This window comes from Schistocerca americana, chromosome 8, assembly GCF_021461395.2.
Source record: "Schistocerca americana isolate TAMUIC-IGC-003095 chromosome 8, iqSchAmer2.1, whole genome shotgun sequence".
NCBI classification, from domain to species: Eukaryota; Metazoa; Arthropoda; class Insecta; order Orthoptera; family Acrididae; genus Schistocerca; species Schistocerca americana.
In genome coordinates this window covers 159,752,499-159,776,130 of record NC_060126.1, presented here as the reverse complement: position 1 = coordinate 159,776,130, position 23,632 = coordinate 159,752,499, and the positions used below count along the sequence as shown (strand labels likewise).

The following is a 23,632-nucleotide window of genomic DNA, read 5'->3' as shown; positions in this document are numbered from 1 at the left end:
TTAGTTTCATTTTATTTTTAGAGTGAGACAATATTGTGTCAGTTGTATTTTTGTTCGTGTTCGTTAGCATGTGTATATAGTGACATCATTGCCATTTGTATGTACTGAAAGTAGCCATTTCAGCCATATTGGCATCACGGGTCAAAGCAGATGCATGGAATCAGACACTTCTGTAATGGCGTTCAAGTAAAATTTCTGATAATTCTTTTAATGTGGTTTTATTGTTCCCTGACAATTTTTTTTGCTTGTTTTTTACATTTCTATTTGTTTTGGTATGTTGTCAATATTAGGATTGTTGTATTTATTTTTTTTCTCCAACCTAAAAAAGACCCAAATTTCTGTAGTTGACCCATTAAAATCATGTTATTTGTGCAATTAAATATATTCTGTATTATTTGAGTCTGTTCATATGTGTTGTAATGAATGATATCATAGTCAGTATATTGTGTAAGCTTGAAAAATGGGTGGCCATTGCCTTTTTGAAGTTGGGGTCAAGCCAACAGGTGGTGCCACAATCTCCTGTTCTGTCGCAGATTTATGTTTGGCGAGATTTCCCTGGTGAATGATTTTAGTCATTTTTGTGATCACTTATCTCAAAATACATCATTCAGCATTCATATAACGTTTGAAAGTAGGAAACATAACAATTTTCCATAGTAAAAATTTATGAAAATTGACTTTTAGTCTTCTTTCGATAATTTTCCATTATGGTGCCAAAATGACCACTGAATAACACTGTATTATTTTGATCCATTGACTAACTTTATGTAAGATAAATGCTCGAATTTTTCATCAAATCGGTTGCCCAAGTTTTGCTTAAAAATGCTTATTTCTTATCTCTCCTTGTTCAAGTTTCCCTGTTTCTTCACAAACTAATCTCTCATTGCTACTCTGATTGAGCCTGCAATCGTAATCTGGATTTGTGTGTGTGTGTGTGTGTGTGTGTGTGTGTGTGTGTGTGTGTGTGTGTTCATTAACATGATAATTGCCCCCTTTGAAGGAATTAATTGACTCCTTTCTACACATTCTCTAATGCTGATATTTTTTTCAAGTACTGTTATTGTACCAGATGAATTCCCATTCATTTGTCATCCGTATCCTAAGCCCTAATGTTTTAGTAAGAAATTTACTTTTTTGAGCTTCCATTTGCAGAACCAATAATCATTCCAAGTATCTCTAATTTGCCTGCTGATAGTGTCACCCAGTAGGTACTGGAGATGCAAGTCAGCCGAAGCATTCCGTACTTCTACTAGCACTCACAGTGATGTACGATGGGAAAGAAAGAGAGTGTGTTAGCTGCTGGTTCTATGCAGACAATACGAAAGCAAGAGGTGAAGGAAAATAGTGACAGTCTCTAGTCAGTATACCACAACCTACCAAATTATTACACATTCAGCAGAAACTGGCAAACATTTGGACAACTAGGATTATTAATTTAATTCAGGTTGAGCTATTAGGTCTCAACCGGAACACAATCTCACGATTCTAGACATATTCAGAAAATACAGTCAAATATTTGTGGCAACAGTGAGGAAGAGAATAGTTTCAGTCTCAGCACTAGAAGTGCATTGCCTCTTTTCTCACCTCCCATTGATCACATGGAAGTAGAATCCCATTGGCTCTGCAAAACTGTCGCATTACCAGCCTATGAACAGTAGAGAACGACCGCTGTGGTTGCCACTGTCTCTGATATAGACTTTTGCCAAATTTTTGGTGCTATTGTAGTTCATTTGTGCATCAGTTTGAAGGATTTCTCACAGACCTTAGAAATATTAGTGTTTTACACCCTTTCCCTCTTCAGTGTATATCCCCAAAGCTGCCAGTTTCCCTCTTTCTTACTAATTGGAAATAGAAAGATTTGTAAATAGAAACAGAAAGATTTGTAGTTCTTGACAACTTACCTTTCAATAAAATATAAACACTTTTGTTTGCAGCAGTCCTCAGCTTGTTGCGTTCATACAATTATTGAGTCACAGAAAGAGCTCTAGAATTCCTGTTAACTGCTTTAAGAATATCGTCTGCATATGGAGAGTTGCCTGTGACCGCAGCATGCCCTTTCGATACCAATAATAATTCAAACAAACTTCAGATGACTCTGAAAGTCATCCCCGAAGATGCCACATAAAGACCTCAGAGGGCATCCAACATTAGATGTAGACACATTTGGCATGGCTGGCAGGGGCAGATATTCATGCAGTATTGGGTTAAATGCCTATCAGAGAGCAAGCCGTGAAGGACAACAGGAAGAAATGCAGATAGGAAATTAAATTTCAGGGCTGAGAAATAAAAACTTTTAAGATTTGCTGATAGCACTGTAATTCATTCAGAGCTGGCAGAGGACTTGGAAGAGTAGCTGAATGCAGTGGGTATTTCTTGAATAAATATTAAGAGATGTACATCAGAAAAAGTAATAAAAGGGTAATCAAATGTAAATGAATTAGCTGAGTTGATGCCAAGAAACTAGATTAGAAAATGAGACACTAAATATAGTATACAAGTTTTACTACTTGGGTAGCAAAATAACTAATGATGTCCCTCATCGTGCCCAGAAATGAGGACATCCTACCAGTGATCCTTTCTACCCCTCCTAATATGGTATTCTACCACCCACCCAACCTTCAGAACACCCTGCTCCATCCCAGTGCCAATCCCATCCCCAACCCCTTGCCACAGGGGTCATATCCCTGTGAAAGACCCAGGTGTAAGATCCACTCGATTCACCCATGCAGCACATTCTATTCTGGTGCTGTCACAGGCTTATCCTATCCCACTAGAGACTGGGCTGCTCGTGAAAGCAATCATGCCTCATACCACATTTGTGCACAGCATGTTGTGTGGACATGACTACCAACCAGACGTTCACCAGAATGAACGGTCTCTGCCAAACTGTTTCCTCTTGACCATCTAGAGGCAGAACACGATGCTGAGCACAACATGCTTGAGTTCCATGGCTACTTCATAACCCATGCCATCTGGACCCTCTCCTCTGTCACCAGCTATTCTGCTCTATGCATGTCGGAGTAATCCTTGCAGCACAGCCTTTACTCCCACAATTCTCCTGACTTCAGGCACCGTTAACTTAATGTACCCACATCCTGTATCCAATAATCTCCCCTTTACCTGTCCTGTCACCCCCTTCCTTTCCACACCTCGACATTACGATGCTGGTACACTGCATGAACTCTCCAGCTGTATGCCCATGTGTAACATTTCTAGCTCATTCACCAGCCACCTCACCCTCTTGCATTCCTACCCCAGGCAATTGCAGCCTTTCTTCAAGCTGTCAGCTACTCCTCTTCAACCTCTCGTCTCACTCCCCACCTCTTTCTTCCCCTGATCACCCAGTCCCACACAACTCTTCAACCTAGTCCACATGCCGAACTGCAATCCCAGTACTGTTTGTCCAGCTGTTAAGTGTAACTGCACAGGTGTATGTAAGTGTATGTACTTTAGCTCATTATCAGAAAGCTAACAGTTTTAGTTTTCTTTTATATGCCTTTCGATGACTCAACAGTTCTCAAGTTCTTTTTATTTGTGAAATATTACTTATAACAACAAAAGTACTCCACACATCTGTCTTTACCTTTTTCTTTCTTTTGTTTTATGCTTGCAACACGAAACAGTCTCTTCCAGTGATTTCTTTGTTGCAGAAGCGTCCAGATAAACTGAAACGGCATGAAGTTGGTGCAATAGTAATTTCTCCAACACGCGAATTAGCCACACAAACTAATGAAGTCCTCTCACATTTTCTGAAGTATGTCAGTAACCTTACACAGATTCTTGTTGTTGGTGGCACCACCATTGTGTCAGATGTGGAGAAATTTCGTAGTAATGGTGCCAACATCATCATTGCTACTCCTGGTCGCCTGGAGGATCTCCTTACTAGACAACAGGACATTAACCTTCCAGCTGCTGTGAAATCTTTGGTAAGTTTGCAATCAGATGTAATGCTTTGAAGAGTGGTGTAGTACTAATACACCCAAATTTGATCAAATCAGTGTCATTTCTTTTTTGCTGTTGTGCATGAAACAACTGTTTTAACACAGTTCACATCTTTTATGTATCTTCACTGAGCCTAATACCAGTTCATAGATTTCATGTTACATGTAACCTTCTAATCGTGGTAAGTACTGTGACACACACAAAGGATAGTAAGTACTTACCAACTAACTAATGAAATGGTGAATTCATGGCTAGCAGCAAAAACTTGTCAGGCCTGAGCTTTCAAAACAGCAAATTATTCAGATTCCGTTGAATAACTTGCAGCTGAAAGAAATGAAAGGTAAAGATCTAGTATCCTGGCCTGACACGTTTGGAGACCCATTAGAAGATATGCTTTCGATGACAGCTACTAGACAGTCCTGCTACATCAGCAGATGCTGATGTCACCGCTACCACGGGGATGCACTTGCCTTGTCAGCCTATCAGCATCTGTGACCATGCTTTAAAGCCAGCACCACAGCAGCTCGGTAGTCAGTCCTGATTCACTGTGCCCATTACATGACATTTTTCGGTTCAGAATTCACATCATCTGATATTTTCAATCAAGGTTTACCCGCTGGACTTGTTATTCCGCCATGCTCTCTCCATTGTCTATCCGTCTCTTATCGTGCCATCCTGTTTACTCTCTGCTGCTCACTGTTGATGCCTCAGCCAGTTGGCCAGTTTCTGCTGCTTCTTGACTTGTTTCCTGTCTTCTCAGATCACCGGTCACTGTAAAAGGAAACTGGAAAATGGAGAGAAAAGATTGTAATGGATGGAAATAGGCACAAAATAACAAAATTAGAAAATGAAAAGTGATGTGAATAGAAAGAGGAGAATTAAAATACATAAATTTAGGGGAACAGGTGCTGAAGAAGAGGACTAAATAGGAGAGCAGTATCACTTAGAGGTTGTGGTTGTATTCTTCACTTCCCTTGTAACTAAGCAAACCCATGGCCAATACGCAGGGTGATTATAATTAAAGTTAAACTTTAAGAAACACTGTAGAAATACGGTAACACCACTGGTCAGAATGGCATCAAATTGCAATGGAATATTATCGGAGAAGGGTGAAAACGAATGACAGAAGAAAAAAATTAGTGTAAAAATTGATCAATAGATGGTGCTGTATGTGTCAGAATATGTAAATGAAAACACCTGCCATGCACACGACATATTCAATTTGGTATAAACACTCCGGGTACATGGCTTTCCCTCCTTTCGGATCTGTGACGTTCGCCGTGACTGTCTCAAAGCAGGATTGTGCTCTGCTTGTAAAGCTGTGTTACAAGAATTATGACTGTGCCCTTGTCACTCTGCAGAAGTTCCACACAGAAGGGTGTGAAGAAAGGAGGCATTGGGCCAATGAGTGCCGTAGGTCTGGAGAAAATGCTTTAGAAATTCTGGAATACGGGTTCTTTTGGTGTGCAACCTGGTAGAAGGAGCAAACAAATTGATTTGACATCAGTGTAAGCAGTGGCTACAGCAATGCTGTAGGAGACAAGTGGCGGTGTGCAAACATGTTGTGCACGGAGAATTGACCGAACAGTGGACATACGCGTGAGCACAGTGAGTAAAATCCTATGAAACATCCTTCTTTGCTATCCATTTAAAATTACCCATGTGCACGAGTTGCTTCCTGTTAACCTGTGAACAAGAAAGACCTTTGCCTTGGAATTTCTTGTTTGCATGGAAGTGGACAATGATTGGCTGGGGAAGATTTTGTGGACACACGAAGCCCACTTCCATCTGGCAGGATATGTCAATACACAGAATTGTCAAATCTGGGCAACGGAATCCACATGCTACTCAACCAGTACCACTTCATCCTGAGAAGGTTTCTGTGGTGCGGGTTTACGGCATCATTTATAATAGCGCCACATTTTTTCGAAGAGACATGTGCTTCCGGTCCTGTTACCTGTACTGTCACTGGTAAGCACTATGAGTGTCTTTCGTGCAACCATGTCATTCCAGCTCTCCAAAGCGCGGATGTGCCTTTGAGATCATTTTTATGCAAGATGGTGCACCTCCGCACATTGCAAATCCAGTTAACCAGCTGTTGAAGTGCCATTTTGCAAATGCTAGAATTATCAGCCACCATTTTCCTACAGCTTGGCCATCCCAATCACCTACCTTAATACATGTGACTTCTGCTGTGGGGCTATCTGAAAGATCTTGTGTCAGTGTTCCGATTGCAAACTTAGCTGCATTGAAGGCACGCATTGCGCAGCGCATTTTGATTGTGACTCCAGAAACATGATGTTTCTCAATTTCAACCTGGAGAAAAACAGTGGACAGCATATTGAACATGTTTTGCGCCAGTCACATGGAAATTAATAATCCAATTTGATTTTGATTGATGCTTTTTATGCAGTTTTTGGCCGCAGGGCAACTAAAAGTCGATGTGATTGATGCTTTTTATGCAGTTTTTGGCCTCAGGACAATGGGAAACTGATGTTATTAATACTTTTTATGCAGTTTTTGGCCTCAGGACAATTAAAAACCGATCTTTCCCATCCAATGGACTTCGTTACCAACAGCATCACACCTGCGCACCCATGCACACTGAGTAGCACAGTTTGTTAATGTCAAATGTACACCTTGGGCATTGTGTGATTCATTTGTATTCAACCACTATTAAATTGATGCTTACAGTACCATCTTTTGTTACTTTTTGTAACTATTTATTTTTCTTCTGCCGTATGTTTTCGCCATTCTCAGTTAATATCCATAGCTATTTGATGTCATTCTGACCATTGGTGTTATTTCTACAGTGGTTTGAAAGTTTAATTATAATCACCCTGTATTTGTGATCTCAAAACTAATGATCATTTGCAACCTACTTCACTATAGGCATTCACAGTATATAGAATGTTAAAGAGATGTCAAGTGGAAGTCGTGTGCTGCTATTGTGATGGTTATTTTGTTTAGGGAAACCATAGAAAAGATAAATTTAGATTTGAACTGCTACTCTGCCAAATGTGAGTCCATTGTCTTAACCACTGTGTCACCTCTCTGTCCAGACAGGCTGACATGGAAAACTTGGTTGTTAGTACGGAAAAGATCTGAAAATGTGAGAACTTAGCAGTGACATAAATTAGTAGGCAGATCAGGGGTGAGTGGAGATGAGTATGGCAAAAAGTGAGGGAAATTAAGAGTGAGACAAATGTACAGACAGAGAAAAATATAATTGAAATGAAAACGAGAGCAACAGTCCAAATAGCATTGAGCCAGAAAACCGCAGAAATACAGAGGATTTGCAGAAATATAGTCCATATTACTTAATGTTCTTTTGTCAGCACCCCTGCTCTAGGTTTTTCAACATCCTCATCAGATCCTGTGCTCCATCTGAATCCTTTCCTTTTCATTATTGTTAAGACCCCAGTGACTACCACTAATGTAAGACTGGTCCTGTGCATCCTACCACTACCTGCACCTGTCCTGTTACAATTTTACATGAAGAGGAGAGCCACCTGCAAAATAAGTCGCATCGTATACAAACTAATGTGCATTCTCCAGCCTTTTATTGTGCCATGACAAGCACCAAATTATGAAAAGTGTGAATGGACACAAGCAGAGAATATGTATGGCAACAGATAGTACTGTGTTGTAGACCTTGCTCTTTGCTGCAGTAGTTAATATATTGGTGCCTCTCTTCCCACACAAGGTATCTGGATTTACATTCTGATACCAGTTCTCCAGAAATTTGCAGGTAGGAACTTTATCCGCAGCGTGTGCCTGGTTGTCATCACCAACATGTCTTCAGTTTACAACCAGTTTTCTCCTAATCTTCTTGTATCATTCCTTTCTTTGTCTTTCTGTTTCTTGTAATTTATGATTTTCCCCCTCTCTACCATTTTTCCAGCATTTAGTGTCCCATAATTTTTGGCCCGTTTATTGCATACTTCCACTCATTTCTGACTTCTGATTTTTCAATTGTTTTACTTTTTGCCAGATGCCAACAGTGCAGTTTCATCTCTCATCCATCCATGTGCCTGATTTTTCCTGATTTGTTAGCTTCCTCCTCCAACCCTTTCCACTCTTCAGCCAGGAGCTGTACCTCATCCTGAAAACTATCAATTTTATGTCTTTCAGCCTTTGTCCGAATGATCCCATTCGGTGAGTAGATTTCTTTTACCCATATTGTAAATAACTGAAATATATGTCATAATTAGATAAAGTTTCAGAGTAAACTGCAGTGTATGGGCTGATATTTCTGCTCTCAGCACTGAAAATTGCTTAAAGCTCATCTCAAAGTTACTTGTGACCTACATTTTCTATGTATTGTTTGTCTATTAATTCTTTGCATTGTTTATGCACAGGAGTTACTAGTTTTGGATGAAGCTGACAGGCTGTTAGACATGGGCTTTGAGAAGACTATATCTGTAATACTGCAGTACTTACCACGGCAGCGACGTACTGCATTGTTCTCTGCCACTCAAACTCGTGAACTAGAGCAGTTAGTACGTGCTGGAATGAGAAACCCAGTACTTGTCTCTGTCAAAGAGAAGGGGAAACAAAGGTTAGTGGCTCCTTTAAAATCTTCTTAATAACTTAAATATCCTTAAGAAGCATAGCTCTTCAGTCAAATATCTCTTTAATGAATTAGGACATATTTATGCAACTTTTGAATCCTTAAGTTTGAAGCAATAATTAAATGTAAGAAGAGTGTTGTGGTCCTTGTTCTGATGTAGAATGTGTGCTACATTTACAAATAGTTATGTTATTTATACTTTTGTTTTATTGTCATGTTTTCACATTGTGTACAATTGATGATACTCTACAAATTTTATTGGAAACTTACTTCTCATAACCCTTATTTCTTTTATGCATATAGTGATGTTTCTACACCAGCTTCCCTCAAGAATTATTACATGATATGTGAACCAGAAAATAAAATGGCTTCACTTCTTGGATTTTTCAAGGAAAAAGGAAGTGACAAGAAATACATGTTATTCTTGTCCACATGTGCCTGTGTCCAGTACTTTACTGTGGTCCTCAATGAGTAAGTATGGACTTTTTAATGGAAATTTAATATTAAAATTGTCTCTCTTTGATTCTACAAGTATGAAGATAAACAATAACACACTTAAAATATGGATCTGAGCAATGAGCTCATTTCGGTGAATAGATTCAGTGAGTGCTATATTGTAAATAATAACTTGTTTCTTCTATTTAAAAAAGTAACAGTGACACTGGTGCATGTAATCCTGCAGCTGTATGGGGTTTTAATATTTACATGTTCTGTTCTTAAGGACAACCATTCAGACATTCTCTTCAGATCTGCTCTAGCTATGATACTACATTATTATCTTCTTCGTAGAAATGAACAAAATTTACTTTTACTCCTCCGAGGAAACTTAAAAAGCTACACAGTTCATTATTCAGGGGAAAATTGATAGATTTATAGACAATGATAGCAATGCGTCACTGATGCTCATTGCTTGTTAGCTCTGATGTAAAGAAGGCTTAACTGAGAATGCAGTTCAGTGTAATGTGTACAGTGGCACATAGTTGGCTGTCAGTCTGCAAATTGTCGACATCACATTGAATTGACTCTCCTTCTCTCTGTGCAGAATGCACTTCTCCCACCGATCTTCATTACTGCCCCAGACTTGAACTATGGATGACGCTTATGTTTTTATGGAAAGCTGCTCACATCAAGGGTGAGATAGTGCTTGAGCTCTAGCCACTCTTCCACACTCTGCTGAACAAGTCTTTGTTGGAGTGACTCTTTGGTCACCAAAATCAAGAGCTTAATATTAGTTGAGATTAAACCCAAGCCTTTAAATTAGTAATTACAGATGTCACCTTATCGTTATAAGGTCCTGCTTTCTCCATATCACCAAATGGTTCAAAAAGTATTAACTGATATTGTGAATAAGTATTATGTCGAAAAAAGTGCTATACAGTGCCTTTAAGTATTCAAAATAATCCTATGGTTTGATCTTCAAGTGTTGACATTGCCCAAGCTGTAGGTGGTGCCACTTTCCCCTCCTCAACAGTTGCCAGTTGGTTGCAGAGTCTTCTCATGAGACTCATAATGGCTGACACCTCAGCAGAGCATTTTCTGCATTCATAAACACATGGAAACCAGGGCATTTTTCAAAGCACATTCAACAGAGATTTGTAATTATAAAGTACTATGTGTGTCAAAACTATCCAGTTTTGTGTTCCTAATCATTATGGGGGAAGAATTTGAGAGGTGTTACGTGGAGTCCACAGAAGTCCATATCTCTCATGTGGTCAATGAGTTCTTTGCTTGTCTGTCCAATGTCCTCTTGAAAACAGTCCTGAAGGCACTTGCCCATAATATAATCATGAAGTGGGTGCAATTTTGTGAAGCATTGCCAAGAACAATGGAATTGAGATGAAACATGTAATTTTTAATGCTGAAACAACCTTTCTCCCTATTAGCCATGTCGACCATCATACCACTAACAAATAAATGTATTTTATCTTTGTATAACAACATGGTTTATGGTACTTTATCTTCATTGTCCATTAAGATCAACTGCTTAAGCTGGGATAGCTAAGTGCTTTCTTGAATGGGCTGTTAAAATTATAGTTGCTCTCCAGCGTGTCCAATTACTCCACTACCTTCCTGTGGTTTAACACAGGCCCCATTGCTTGATTTTTTGCCCTCTCACAATCTGCCTCCTTTTAATGATTTTACATTCCTCTCTCTTTTTCCCCTTTCGTCATATTTATTAACTGCACTGTTCTTTCCATTTTTCACTTATCTTCCTCTTTTGGTCCATCTGTACTTCTCATTTTGTATGTTTTATGTACTCTTTACATTGCCTTCTTCTTTGTCTTTGCTTGCTCCTTCCAACTTTCACCCAACAGGCTTCCTTCCCAGAAGAAGGAGCATATCAGTTACAAAAGCTAGGATTAGCATTCTGCCTTAAATGTTTCTATTTGCAGTACTAGAAATTTTGTCTTACGTCTATCCTCATTCGGGTTTTCTGTCTGATAAAATTAGTAATTGATTGGTGAAATGGGGATTAAAAACTTTCCTCTGCATGAGTGACTTGAAATGAATTAATCCTGGACCTTACTCCTAGTTACTTGAAATTATGAAAATATATAAAAGATAACGCTATTGTTCCATCTCTACATACAAATTTGCAAGACTTTGAATACAAGTGATCAACACGAAAGATTGTAATGTGCTGCAGTGCAGTTACGAGGATACTCACCTTGATGTGATTTGCGGTTGGTCCAATGACCATTGTGAAAGTTTCTGAGACAAAAAGTAAACTGTGTGTATCTCTCTCTCTCTCTCTCTCTCTCTCTCTCCCCCCAATGCTGTGCAGGCTTTTCACTTCATTTTGACCAAAAGAGCAGTGTTTTACATGTGTCAAGCTTTTCAGTATAACTTTTTTCTCCACAATGCCTTGCCAGTTGTATTTAACGATTGAGAGGCTGGGCTGTTGGTCACTTAAACAAAATTGTACTATTTTTTGTTGAAAAAACTGTATGTGTGTGTCCATTTGAACTTTTTACATAAAAAATTCTCAGTTTACTTGCTGTGTCAGATTTGGATAAAATCCCTTTTGATGAGTGTGTCATTTCAACTTTTTATTCAAGGACTCTATCACATTAGGCGTTTCAACTGTTTGTTTAGTTGCTTTCTTTAATTTTTTCTGGTTTTATGTGGGCTAAAGAAGAGGGAAACAATTTTTAAAAATTCATTGATGTTGTTTGGAGCTCAAATTTACCAAAACACATTTGACAAATTTATATCTCTGAAAAAACCATATTTAAAAATTTGTTCTTCACTGGGTTTAGAAAGCAAGCAGCGCACCTTGGTTTCGTATCACTAGTATAATAATTATAACTCCTTCCACTCCCCCCCCCTCCCCTCCCCTCCTCTCACAGTTGTGGATGTCTATCTTACAGGAATTGTTAAATTACTGCTGTCAAAACTGCCAGTCCACTTCATTTTTAAATAAAATTATCAACTCATGGTAAATGACAAAATAAACATATAGGGATATAGTTAGAAGGCTCTTAGAGTATTTTAGTGATTATGGCTACATATTGTTACTCTCTTTTGTTACCCTGTTTCTTTGAATCCATCTTTGTGGTGTGTGTGTGTGTGTGTGTGTGTGTGTGTGTGTGTGTGTTTGTGTTGCATACATGTGTACGTGCTTGAGAAAGACAATGTGTTTTCAAGATAAATGGAAGCAGTAAATTTACTTAATCTCCATTTTTAGTCAGCTGTAACCTTCTTCATACTCCACAAGCCAAATAACAGTGTGTGACGGAGGATACTTCTGATACCACTAACTGATCTCCTTTTTTCTGTTCCACTGGTGAATGCCATGTGGGAAGAATGACTGTTGGTAAGCCTGTGTATTAGCTCTAATTTCTTGAATTTTTTCATTGTAGTCATTTCACGAAAGATACGTGGGAAGAAGTAATATGTTGTCCGACCCTTCCCAGAAAGTACTCTCGAAATTTCAATAGCAAAGCTCTCTGTAATCCACAACACCACTTTTTTAGTGTCTTCCACTGGGGTTTGTTGGGCATCTCTGTAACACTCTCTTGCCAACTAAACAATCCCATGATGAATTGTGCCACTCTTCATTGGATCTTCTTTATCTCTTCTATGAGTCCTACCTGTTAAAGGTCCCAGATTGATAAACAATACTTAATAGTTCCAGAATGAGATTTTCACTGAGTGTGCCCTGATATGAAACTTCCTGGCAGATTAAAACTGTGTACCGGACCGAGACTTGAACTCGGGACCTTCGCCTTGCGCGGAAAGTGCTCTGCCAACTGAGCTACCCAAGCACAACTCATGACCCGTCTTCACAGCTTCATTTCTGCCAGTACTCAATAGTTGGTCAAACAAACTCTGTGTAAGCCACTAGTTTTGTGGCTGTGGTACATCTCCTTTAGATTCTTCCTATGAGTCTGTCTGGCGTCGTCTTTTCCAACTATTTGTCTAATGTGGTCATTCCACTTAAGGTCACTCTTGATAGTTGAACAGATCCTGCGAGGTCATTTATATACATTGTAAGCAGTGACAGTCTTGGGATACTCTGAAAATTATCTTTACATCTGTCAATTTTGTTACATTATGAGTGGCACATTGAGTTCTATCTGCAAGGAAGTCCAGTATCCAGTTACATATCTGGTCTGATTCTCAGTAAACTTGTACTTTTTTCACTAGATGGCAGTGCGGAACGATGTCAGGTGCCTTTTTGAAGTCAAGGAAAGCAGTATCAGCCTGAGCTCTCTTGTTTACTTACAGTGGACCTCATGGAGGAACAGAGTGAGCTGAGTTTCTCAGTATACAGTATTGAGACGTGCAGAGGACAAGTAGTTCAAGCTTACCGTAACTGTTATCATGATGATTAATAACAGCGGAGGGGGGGAAGATGTTAAGAAGACTTACGAAGTGATCTCAGTGCAGTATGTTTCACACAATGCAAATACAGCAGTAGTCTTCGCAAAATGGTATACGTAGTGTCAAAGTATTGCACTAGAAACAAACAAAAGTTTATGTACTACATCCTTATAATGGTGGTCTGAGATGTTCACAGCCTGATAGTGAAAATGACTATTTATGCTTTCAAAGAAGTTTTTTTCCAGCATAATCTCCTCTAATATCAATACATTTATCCAGTGGTTTTCCAGTGCCATTATAGTCACTCTGTAGTTCTCTGAAAGTGCTGCAAAGTAGCCATCTACAGCGACAATGGCTTCTTTATTGGATGAAAAGTGCTGACCAGCAAGGAATTTCTTCAGTTTTGAAAATGGATGGAAGTCTGAGGGACTCAAATCCAAGGAATAGTGTGGATGCTAGTGCGTCAGTTTCCCTGTTGCCAAGATACTTCTGCAGGTAGGTGCATTGTCCTGGTGGAAGGTGATTTTTATTCGTCTTTAAGCTGGGTCTGTTTTCACAGATACTTGAATCCAGTTTTGTTAGAAATTGAGGGTAGTATTCTCCAGTTATGGTTTTACCTTTCTCGAGATAGTCATTCAATACAGTTCCTTTCACATCCCAAAACATGTATGCCATGATATTCCCCACCGATTGCACTTTCCTAGGCATTTTCGGAACTGGAGAACCAGCTTCTATCCACTGTATAGACTGCTGTTTGGGTTATGATGTGTAGTAATGAATCCATGTTTCATCCACTGCCATATAATGATGCAAAAAGTCACTTCTGTTTTTCTTAAAATGCACCAAGTATTTTTCGGAAAGTGTCTTGTGAATACGTTTTGTGATCCACAGTGAGCACACACAGCACACATCTTGCGTAAAGCTTTCTCATGTTTAATACCTGGTGCATAATGTGACCAACACATTCCTTTGATATTCCTAGCATGTAGCAGTTTTACACACCTTTGTACACTGATCTTCCTAAATCATATGATGCACTTTCTTGATGATTTTTAGTGTGCTTACACTTTTTGGACGTCCTTCATGTGGATCATCTTGGATGCTTTCATGGCCACATTTAAACCACCCATTTCTTTAAGTGGAAATTGAAAGTGAAGAGCCACCATGCACATGTACAAACTGCAAATGACTTTTGGTCAGTGTTCAACCTGGAATGACTTGCAATTTTATGCAACATTCACTAACATCTGTACCGACATGAGGAGGAAAAATCACACGAGTAGTGTTGTGATCTCTGGGTGAGACCGAGGACTTTTCAGTCAACCTTCTCATTGTCAACAGAAAGAGCAGTGAGAGTACAAATAACATCTGAAGATTGTTGCTAAGCACAGTGGTAGGTCAGACAGTCTATATGACACTAATATGGAATGGCAGCTTATACTCAAGCCATCAGCTGCATCCTTGCATTTGGTCAGTGTGGCTTTAACCTGAGCATTAAATGGGTGTCCATTGCAAATGATGTACTGCAGAATTTTGATTGTTGTTAATCAAATAACATCAAATACATGTATAAATGCTGGTTTTGGCATATGATAGTTCAGTTGTCTTTTAACATTATTGTCCTGTTTGCTGAACACCGATGACAACCAATAAATTTCATGAATTCCTTTGTGACATGATTTCAGGTTACTAAAAGATTTCAAAGTGTTCAGTATACATGGGAAAATGAAGCACGCAAGAGGCAAAGTGTTTACCAATTTTCGGAACTCTGACTCAGGTGAACCAAGATTTTACTTCATCTTTGCTTCTCATTTGTTTTACATTTAATGTATTTTCAGATACAAGTAATCAAGATTAATTATGGCAATTTGTTCTCTCATACTGAAGGAATTTTAGCGTGCACAGATGTAATGGCCAGAGGTGTTGACATACCAGATGTCCACTGGGTGATTCAGTATGACCCACCATCTTCTGCTGCGGCTTTTGTTCATCGTTGTGGAAGAACTGCAAGAATTGGAAATGAGGGCTCTGCGATAGTGATGCTGATGCCTACAGAAGATGCCTATGTGGATTTTATATTAAGAAACCAGAAGGTATTTTTAAATTTTCCTCAGATTTTACATCAGTTCACTAACTACAGTGCTGGCACTCAGTTGAGTTCATTCCCTGTAGAGACTAATCTACTGTTTCTCATAAGAAAAATTTGATATTTATGTAATAATAATAAAGAACTGACAATTTTGCATTTTTGAAGTAGTTCAGTGTATCCTTATATCTAGTATACACTCATTTGATATTAACTCTTTTATACTGATAAGCTTAAAAATGTATTGTTGGTCTTGTATGTATTGCTTGTTTTGCAATTTTATTCTGTCTGTTTAACCAGGCCACATGAGGCTTAGAGACAGTACATCAAAACTCTTCCTTCTCATTAACATATCGTGAATTAGTGAGGCTTGCTAATGAACTCTGTTTAAACATTTGAGATGCTAACAAGAGTATGCCTACACCCAAAAAAATTGGTGCCATAGGAAGGAAATTAATTACTCAGTTCTTGTTCATAATTTGTGCAGAATAATTGAAAATCATATAATGAGTAGATTCATCCATAAAAGTGAACACACATGGAATACACACTATAATTTTATGCTAGGGGATACACAGAAACAAAGCTATTATTTTTTAAAAGCTATACATTTTCAAATTGTTTACAAAATAACCTTATCCCCTTCAAAATATTCTCCATTACAACTAATACATTTGCACCACCAGTGCTTCCACTGTTCGAAACATTTTTTGTAGTCGTTTTTGGGAATGGCTGACAGCTCCTCCCTCATTTTTTTCTTGACCTCTTTAGTGTTGTCAAATCGGTGTCCTTTCATGCCTCTTTTCATGTGTGAAAATAAGAAAAAGTTACATGGAGCCAAGTTAGGCAATTAAGGTGTGTGTTGCCATGAAACTATGCCATTTTTAGCCAAAAACTATGTAACAGAGATAGCTGTGTGTGCAGGTGTGTTATGGTGGAAGAGCCAGTCTCCTGTCTTTGATGAACACTATTGTGCAATCTTCTTAAAACTTTCAAATAATTGTCAATGGTCTTTGAGCACATGCTCTCAATTTTTTTCAGTTCAGGCAGTTGATGGACATCCAGAACAAGGTTGTCATTAACCAACAAATCACCATTTTCAAATTCAGCAAACCACTCATACATTTTTGTGAATGCCATTAAAAGACATTATAATCTTGTCTGTTTAAATTCCATCCCAATCTCCCTGGAAATGTACCCAACAACAAAGCATCATAATGTGTGAGTGCTACCCCATGGGAACTGAGGACAATGTATTGCTTGGATGAACCAGAACCTCAAATGCTGACTCATTTGTATATGTCTTGATGGACCATTAAGTTTCAATTTCTCTGTTCCCACTTGAGACAGCAGTAATTTCCAGCTTTGTTTTCTTTGGCACTGAGTGTGCATATCGTTTTGCCTTGTCAAGAAACATCTCTTGAGTCAGGTGGCACAGTGCTTAGCACATTGGCCTCCCATTTGGGAGGACAGCAGTTGAAATTCCCATTCAGCCAGCCTGATTAAGGTTTTCTGTCATTTCCCCAAATCTGTTAATGCAAATGCCAGGATGGTTCTTTCAACAGGGCATAAATGAAGACAGTAAATACTTATTATGGTTACATCATCAGTATTGGTAGCATTGAGAAATGGCCAAATGTACTGACAGCACAAACAAAGTTCACAGTCTGCACAGTGGCTGATAAAAACAGCTGTACATAACAAATGCCTTTGCTCTTGCTCCCATCTGCAGTTGCACCAAGTGTCACGTTATGAGTAGTTTGTGCAGACTCACATCGACATGTACTTACAGCTTATGAACAGAGCTGGAACTATTGAAATGTACTTACTACGCTTACCAACTTCTACAAGTTTCTTAAAAACATCGATTTTGATGGTATGTATGTAGAGAGATTTATTTTTGCTATGAATATTTGGAAAACTGTTAAATTTGAAGATGAACAATATTAAATTTGAATTTTCCTCATGATAAACATGTTTAACATTCAGCACTCGGAACACTAACACAACAGAATCTGTGACGAAATAACTGCTATGGTGGCTTCTAGCAGCACTTTTTGGAACTCCCTTAGGCCTTGCCCCTGAGTACAAGCTGCAGGTGCATTTCTGGACCACAAAAATCAGAAAAAGGTTAGTCATGTTTGGATAAAAACTGTATATGCATTGAGTCCCATAATGCTTCTGGCTGTTTTTGTTATTTAGTATGGTCTTAGTCCTTCTCATATGGTCATATCTGATTTTATGCTTAACTGGTTGTCACTCTTTTGGAACATGAAAGCATGGTCCCTAAAGATAGTGGATACTGTAAAAAGCATTTTGTAGTTCATGGAGAGCCGGTAGATCCTTCATGCTATAATTTTAGAGTGTCTTCATGTGATTCTAGCTTGCTTTGTGCGTGCATGGTGTTTGGATCTGTAAGACTGACCTATTCAGAAATGTTGAACGTGGTGCCCCATGAGGGGATTAGGTGGCTACAGGGGCATTAAGGACCAGCCCTATCCAGGCCTCTGTGCTAATTTCACTGAGCTGCCACTTAACATCAGGCAGTGACTCATCATGGTGCAGCAAACCTATAAGACAATATCTGTGCTACAAACATCTGTACTCCATACTGTTGCTCATTCCTCAATTTGATTAAGTCGCTGCAAGTAGTTAAGTGACTGAAAGTAGTGAAGCCTTTTAGTATCCATGCATACATCAGTCTTTTAGAGAACTGCAGGGTTTCATGCCAGAGTTTGAGTAGATCTCCACCATGGCTTCTACTGAACTGTTTTAAACTTGATGAGTTTTAGAAGACATGTTCTCCAGATTTATCTTCAAATAATCACCTTGCTCTTACACTTATGGGTGTTATATTACGTCAGTGCTATTCCAGAAACACTTGATGTCATTGGCATAAATATGTTGACTTATTCAATTTCGTATTCCATTGCAACATTATGCCTAGATATTTAAACGAAGTGACTGTGTCACCTACATCTACATATATGCTCCGCTAGTCACCAAGCAGTGTGTGGCAGAGGGCACAATTTGCAATTTGCGCCAAAGTCATATCCCCGCCCCCTCTGTTCCACTTGGGGATCACGCAAGGGAAAAATGACTGTCTGAATGCCTCAGTACGAGCTCTAATTTCCCTTATCTTTAAATGGTACTCATTGCGTGATTTGAAAGTTGGTGGTAATAATATATGCTCTACATCCTCGGTGAAGATCGGATTTCAGAATTTAGTGAGCAGTCCCTTCTGTTTAGCGCTTTGTCTATCTGCAAGTGTGTCCCACTTCAAACTCTCTATGAGATTTGTAATGGCGAAATGTACCACTCACGAATCTTGCTGCTCTTCTTTGGACCTTCTCAATCTCTAGAAGCAGACCCAACTAGTAAGGGTCCCATATAGACAAACAGTACTCTAAGACTGGACGAACTAACGTGTTGTAAGCCATTTCCTTTGTTGAAGGACTGCATCGCTTCAGGATTCTGCCAATAAACCGCAATCTAGAGTTTGCCTTGCCTGTCACTTGTGTAATCTGATCATTCCATTTGAGATCATTTCAAACAGTCACACCCAGATACTTGACAGATGTTACCACTTCCAAGACTGGGCATTTATTTTGTACTCATACATTAATGGGGATTTTCGCCTTGTTATATGCAGAAGGTTGCACTTATTAAAATTGAGAGATAGCTTCCAGTCATTACACCAAGCATTTATTTTCTGCAAATCCTCATTGATTTATTCACAACTTTTGTGTGATACTACTTTCCTGTAGACTGCAACATCATCGGCAAACAGTCTGATACAGCTGTCAATACCATCAACCAGATTGTTTATTTAAATTGTAAAAAGCAGCAGTCCTATTACGCTTCCCTGTGGCACATCTGAAGTTACGCTTGTTTCTGTTGAAGTCACCCCATTCAGGATGACATACTTCTCTCTGTCTATTAGAAAACTTTCTATCCAATCGCATATGTCATCGGATAGACCGTAAGTGCACACTTTTTGGAGCAACTGACAGTGCAGAACTGAGTCGAACGCCTTTCAGAAGTCGAGAAATATGGCATCAACCTGGGAGCCGGTATCTAGAGCCCGTTGTCTGTCATGCACAAAAAGGCCAGCTGTGTCTCACATGACTGCTGTTTCCTAAAACCATACTGGTTTCTGCATATGAGCTTCTTAGAGTCTAGAAAGGTCATTATGTCTGAACACAAAATATGTTCCATGACTATACAACAAGTCGATTTCAGTGAAATTGGCCAGTAATTATGTGCATCTAGTCAACATATAATCTTACAGGGATACTGTCTGGGCTAGATGCCTTCCTGTCATCTAAGGATCTTTAGTGTTTTACAATCTCAGATACACTAAACACTATGTCAGCCATCCTTGCGTTTGTTTGATAATTGAAAGGGAGAATGGTGCTGCAGTCTTCTACTGTAAATGAGTTTTTGAAAGCTAGGTTTAGAATTTCAGCCTTTTGTTTATCATTATCCATTACATTACCCTTACTGTCAGCAAGAGAAGGTATTGAATTATTTGTAGCTTTCATAGATTTTACGAACGACCAAAATTTTTTGGAGCTATTTTTAGAATCTGCAGATAAAATATTGCTTTCAAATTCGTTAAAAGAATCTCTCATTGATCTTTTGACAGCTACTTTCATTTCGCATAATTTCTGTTTGTCAGCAGGGCAGTGACTACATTTAAAATGACTGTGCAAAATTCTCTGCTTTCTCAGCAACTTCCTAATATATTTTTTGCACCATGGTGGATCCTTTCCCTCCCCCATATTTCTGCTAGGCACATACTTCTATAGCACATGGTGGACAATACCTTTAAATTCTGACCAAAGATGCTCAATATCTTTGTGTCTCCCAGTGAATGCTCGGAGCTGGCTATGAAGATATTCATTAATGACACTTTTATTTGCTTTCCCAAACAAGAAAACACTTTTTTTTTTTTTTTTTTTTCCTGCTTCCACTGACATAGAAGCCACAATGATGTTATGGATGCTAGTACCTTCTGCTAGATTAACTTCCTCAAAAAGATCAGGTCGATTTGTAACTAAGATATCTAATATGTTCCCTTCTCGAGTTGGTTTTCTAACCAATTGCTCAAGGTGCTAATGCTGTATCCGAATGTTACAGTTTTCTACACTTAGTAAGCTGACATTCATCACACCAACTAGAAATTTTGCCCATGTCATTTTGTGTATTCCTACAGTCACTCAATAATAACACCATCCCATACACCACAGCATCATAAGCAGGCAGGGGTAAATTGCTGTTCACACTGTCCATTAGGTCAGTTATGTATATAGAGAATAAAAGCAGCCCTATCCACTTCCTTGGGGCACTCCCACCAACACCCCTGTCTCTGATGAATAGTCGCCATCGAGTACCACGTATTGAGTTCTATTATTTAAAAAGTCTTTGAGCCACTCTTATATCTGGGAATCTAAACTGTGTGCTCAGATATTTGTCAGCAGTCTGAAGTAGGACATCATCTCGAATGCTTACAGGGAATCGAGGAATATTGTATCTGCCTGTTGCTCCCCCCCCCCCCCCCCCCACCACCACCACCACCACCACCACCACCACCACCACCACCACCACCAGCACCACCGAAAGTTTGTAGGATATCATGTCAGAAAAAGGCAAGCTGAGTTTCACGTGAGCAGTGGTTTCTAAATGCATTCTGATTTGTTACAGAAGGAATTTTTGTATTCAAACTCAGAATGTGTTCAAGGAATCAGCAGCAAACTGATGTTAAGGGTATTGGTGTGTAATTATACGGGTCAGCTCTTTTACCTTTCTTATAAACGGGAGTCGCCAACATATTTTCCAATTTCTCAGAACTTTTTGCTTGGCAAGAGATTCGTGATAAATGCAGGCTAATTAAGGGTCTGATACTGCAGATTGTTTCAATTTATTTGGGGGAGGGGACCAAACTGCGAGGTCATTGGTCCCAGATACTGCAGAGTACTGTCTGTAAAACCAAATTAGGATTCCATCAGGACCTAGCATCTTTTTTGTTTTCAACTCTTTCTTTCGGTTGCTTCTGTATGGCATGGCTGCCAGTTTCTGTGTACTCATTGTGGAAGTCTGTATGACAGTCAAACGATGGTATGTTTGTACGACCCACCTGCTTGAACGATTTCTTAAACATGAAATTTAAAGCTTCAGCTTTCCTTTTGCTTTCTTCTATTGTAACCCAGACTAGTCAACAAGTGACTGGTTGGAAGCCTTCGACCCGCTTAGGATTTTGCATGTGACCAAGTTTTCTCAGGTTCTCAGCAAGATCTTTCACTAAGGTGTGATGGTGGAAGTTGTATGCTTCCCACATTGATCTTATGGACACATGCGTTTCTACTAACTTTTGCCTGTCAACATTTTCGGGCTTTTTTTTTTTTTTTTTACCAAGAATGGAACAATCTGTTTCCTCAGCATTTTCCGAATTTGGTTATTAAACCACGGAGGGTCTTTCCATTCTTAATCTTTGCACGTCTCCAGGGCGTGATTTATAATCTGTTTAAATTGCCCATAATTCCTCAGTATCCATCATACTGGAGCTAAATAATGCCCATTCATTGTCCAAGTGGGATGTTAATAACTGCTTATCTGATTTTTCTGGCCTTCTTGTTGAATTTATTAATTTTAGTAAACATCATCACTGTAATGACATCATGATCACTAATCATTTTCTCTGCTGACACTGTTAATAAGGTCAGTCCTTTTTGTAGGCACAAGGTGTGAAACATTACCATTTTGTTTGGATTGTTTAACTAGTTGTTCAAGGCAGTTTTTAGAGAATGTGTTCAAAATGCTACAGAAGATTGTCTGCCTGTGCCACCTGCAGTGAATCTATATATTTGGTAAGGTGAAGTCACCTCCAACTAATGTTGCATGATATGGATACTTCTGTGGCACTGACCATCGGCTTTCCTTGAATGACTCTAAAACTGTCACAGTGGAAATTGGTGGCTGATAAAAACATTCACCAATTAACTTGATTTCACCTAGACCTGTTGTACGCATACAGGTAACTTCACTGTCACACTCAAAGTTGATCTCAATAGAGACAATAATTCTGCCAACTACAATGAACACTCTCACTCGTATGGCGCCTAATCTGTCTTTCCAATATACGTTCCATGAATCACTAAATATCTCAGAGCTTCCTACTTTGCGTATCTGGCAACAAGTACAATATATTTTTCTCAAAGGGAACTTGAGACAATTGAAAGAGTTTCTTTTAAAGCCAATTATCATGCCAAATCCTGGACATGGCTGCAGACATAAGAGAAACAGCTCACGAAGAAATGAAGAGGTTTGTAGTCTTTTCGTTCCTGCTGGGCAAAAGTACAGATGCACCTTACTGTGCAAAGCTTTTCGTAGTTGTGTGTGGTATACATGCGTTTAACTTAGTTTGCACCCAGAGAACTTTATATTTTTCAAGCTGTTTGTGAATAAGTGGGAAATATGAGTGTGTCATGGGACACTCTTCATTCTCAACTACAGACATAGCACCAGAAAAGATCAGGTGTCAGCAGGAATTTTTCTCTCATTTAAAAAGTTCAAAAGTGAAGTCTCATTGAATGTTCTGAGTATGTATTGTTTCAAAAATCAAGAAGCATTGTGTGCTGAAAACAGTATAACTTGCAGTATCACTGTGGAAACCACTGAGAGTTGAAATGAGTCTGGAAGATTTAGAAGTGAAGTATAGGGACATGTTACACAACAGCAGAATGAAAGGGAAAGCACTGCGGGGTTTGTAACGGTTATAAGACTTGGATTCCTATCAGATATAAATATACCTCTGAATTTCTACACATACCTCTACCTACATACATTCATACATACATGCTCCACAAGCCACTTATAGGGAATGGCAGAGGATACTGTATACCATACTCTCTCCTTTTCCACTTGCAAATGGAGCTAGAGAAAAATTATTTCCTGTACACTGATGAGCCAAAATTTTATGATCACACACTTAGTAGCTTCTTTGTCCATCTTTGGAACTAAATACATCACAGATTCTGCATATCAGGTATCTGACAGTTTGTGGGTAGGTTTGTGAAGATATGTGGCATTAGATTTCTGTGTAAAGATTATGTAATTTGCATAAATAATGGGCCACTGAGTTGCGTATGTGGTGATGGCGCCTGATGGCAATCCAGACAGGTTCCATAGTACTTACATCAGGT

General features: G+C 39.0%; 1 protein-coding gene across 1 annotated transcript in view; it reads left to right on the top strand.

Annotated features, from left to right (window-relative positions):
- The window catches only part of LOC124544791 (ATP-dependent RNA helicase DDX55), a 35,699-nt gene that overhangs the window by 6,733 nt on the left and 5,334 nt on the right, over positions 1–23,632 (top strand). The window contains exons 3-7 of the mRNA XM_047123473.1: positions 3,651–3,926; positions 8,304–8,503; positions 8,819–8,986; positions 15,028–15,119; positions 15,230–15,435. Coding sequence (XP_046979429.1) covers positions 3,651–3,926; positions 8,304–8,503; positions 8,819–8,986; positions 15,028–15,119; positions 15,230–15,435 — 942 coding nt within the window. The remainder of the gene's footprint in view (positions 1–3,650; positions 3,927–8,303; positions 8,504–8,818; positions 8,987–15,027; positions 15,120–15,229; positions 15,436–23,632) is intronic.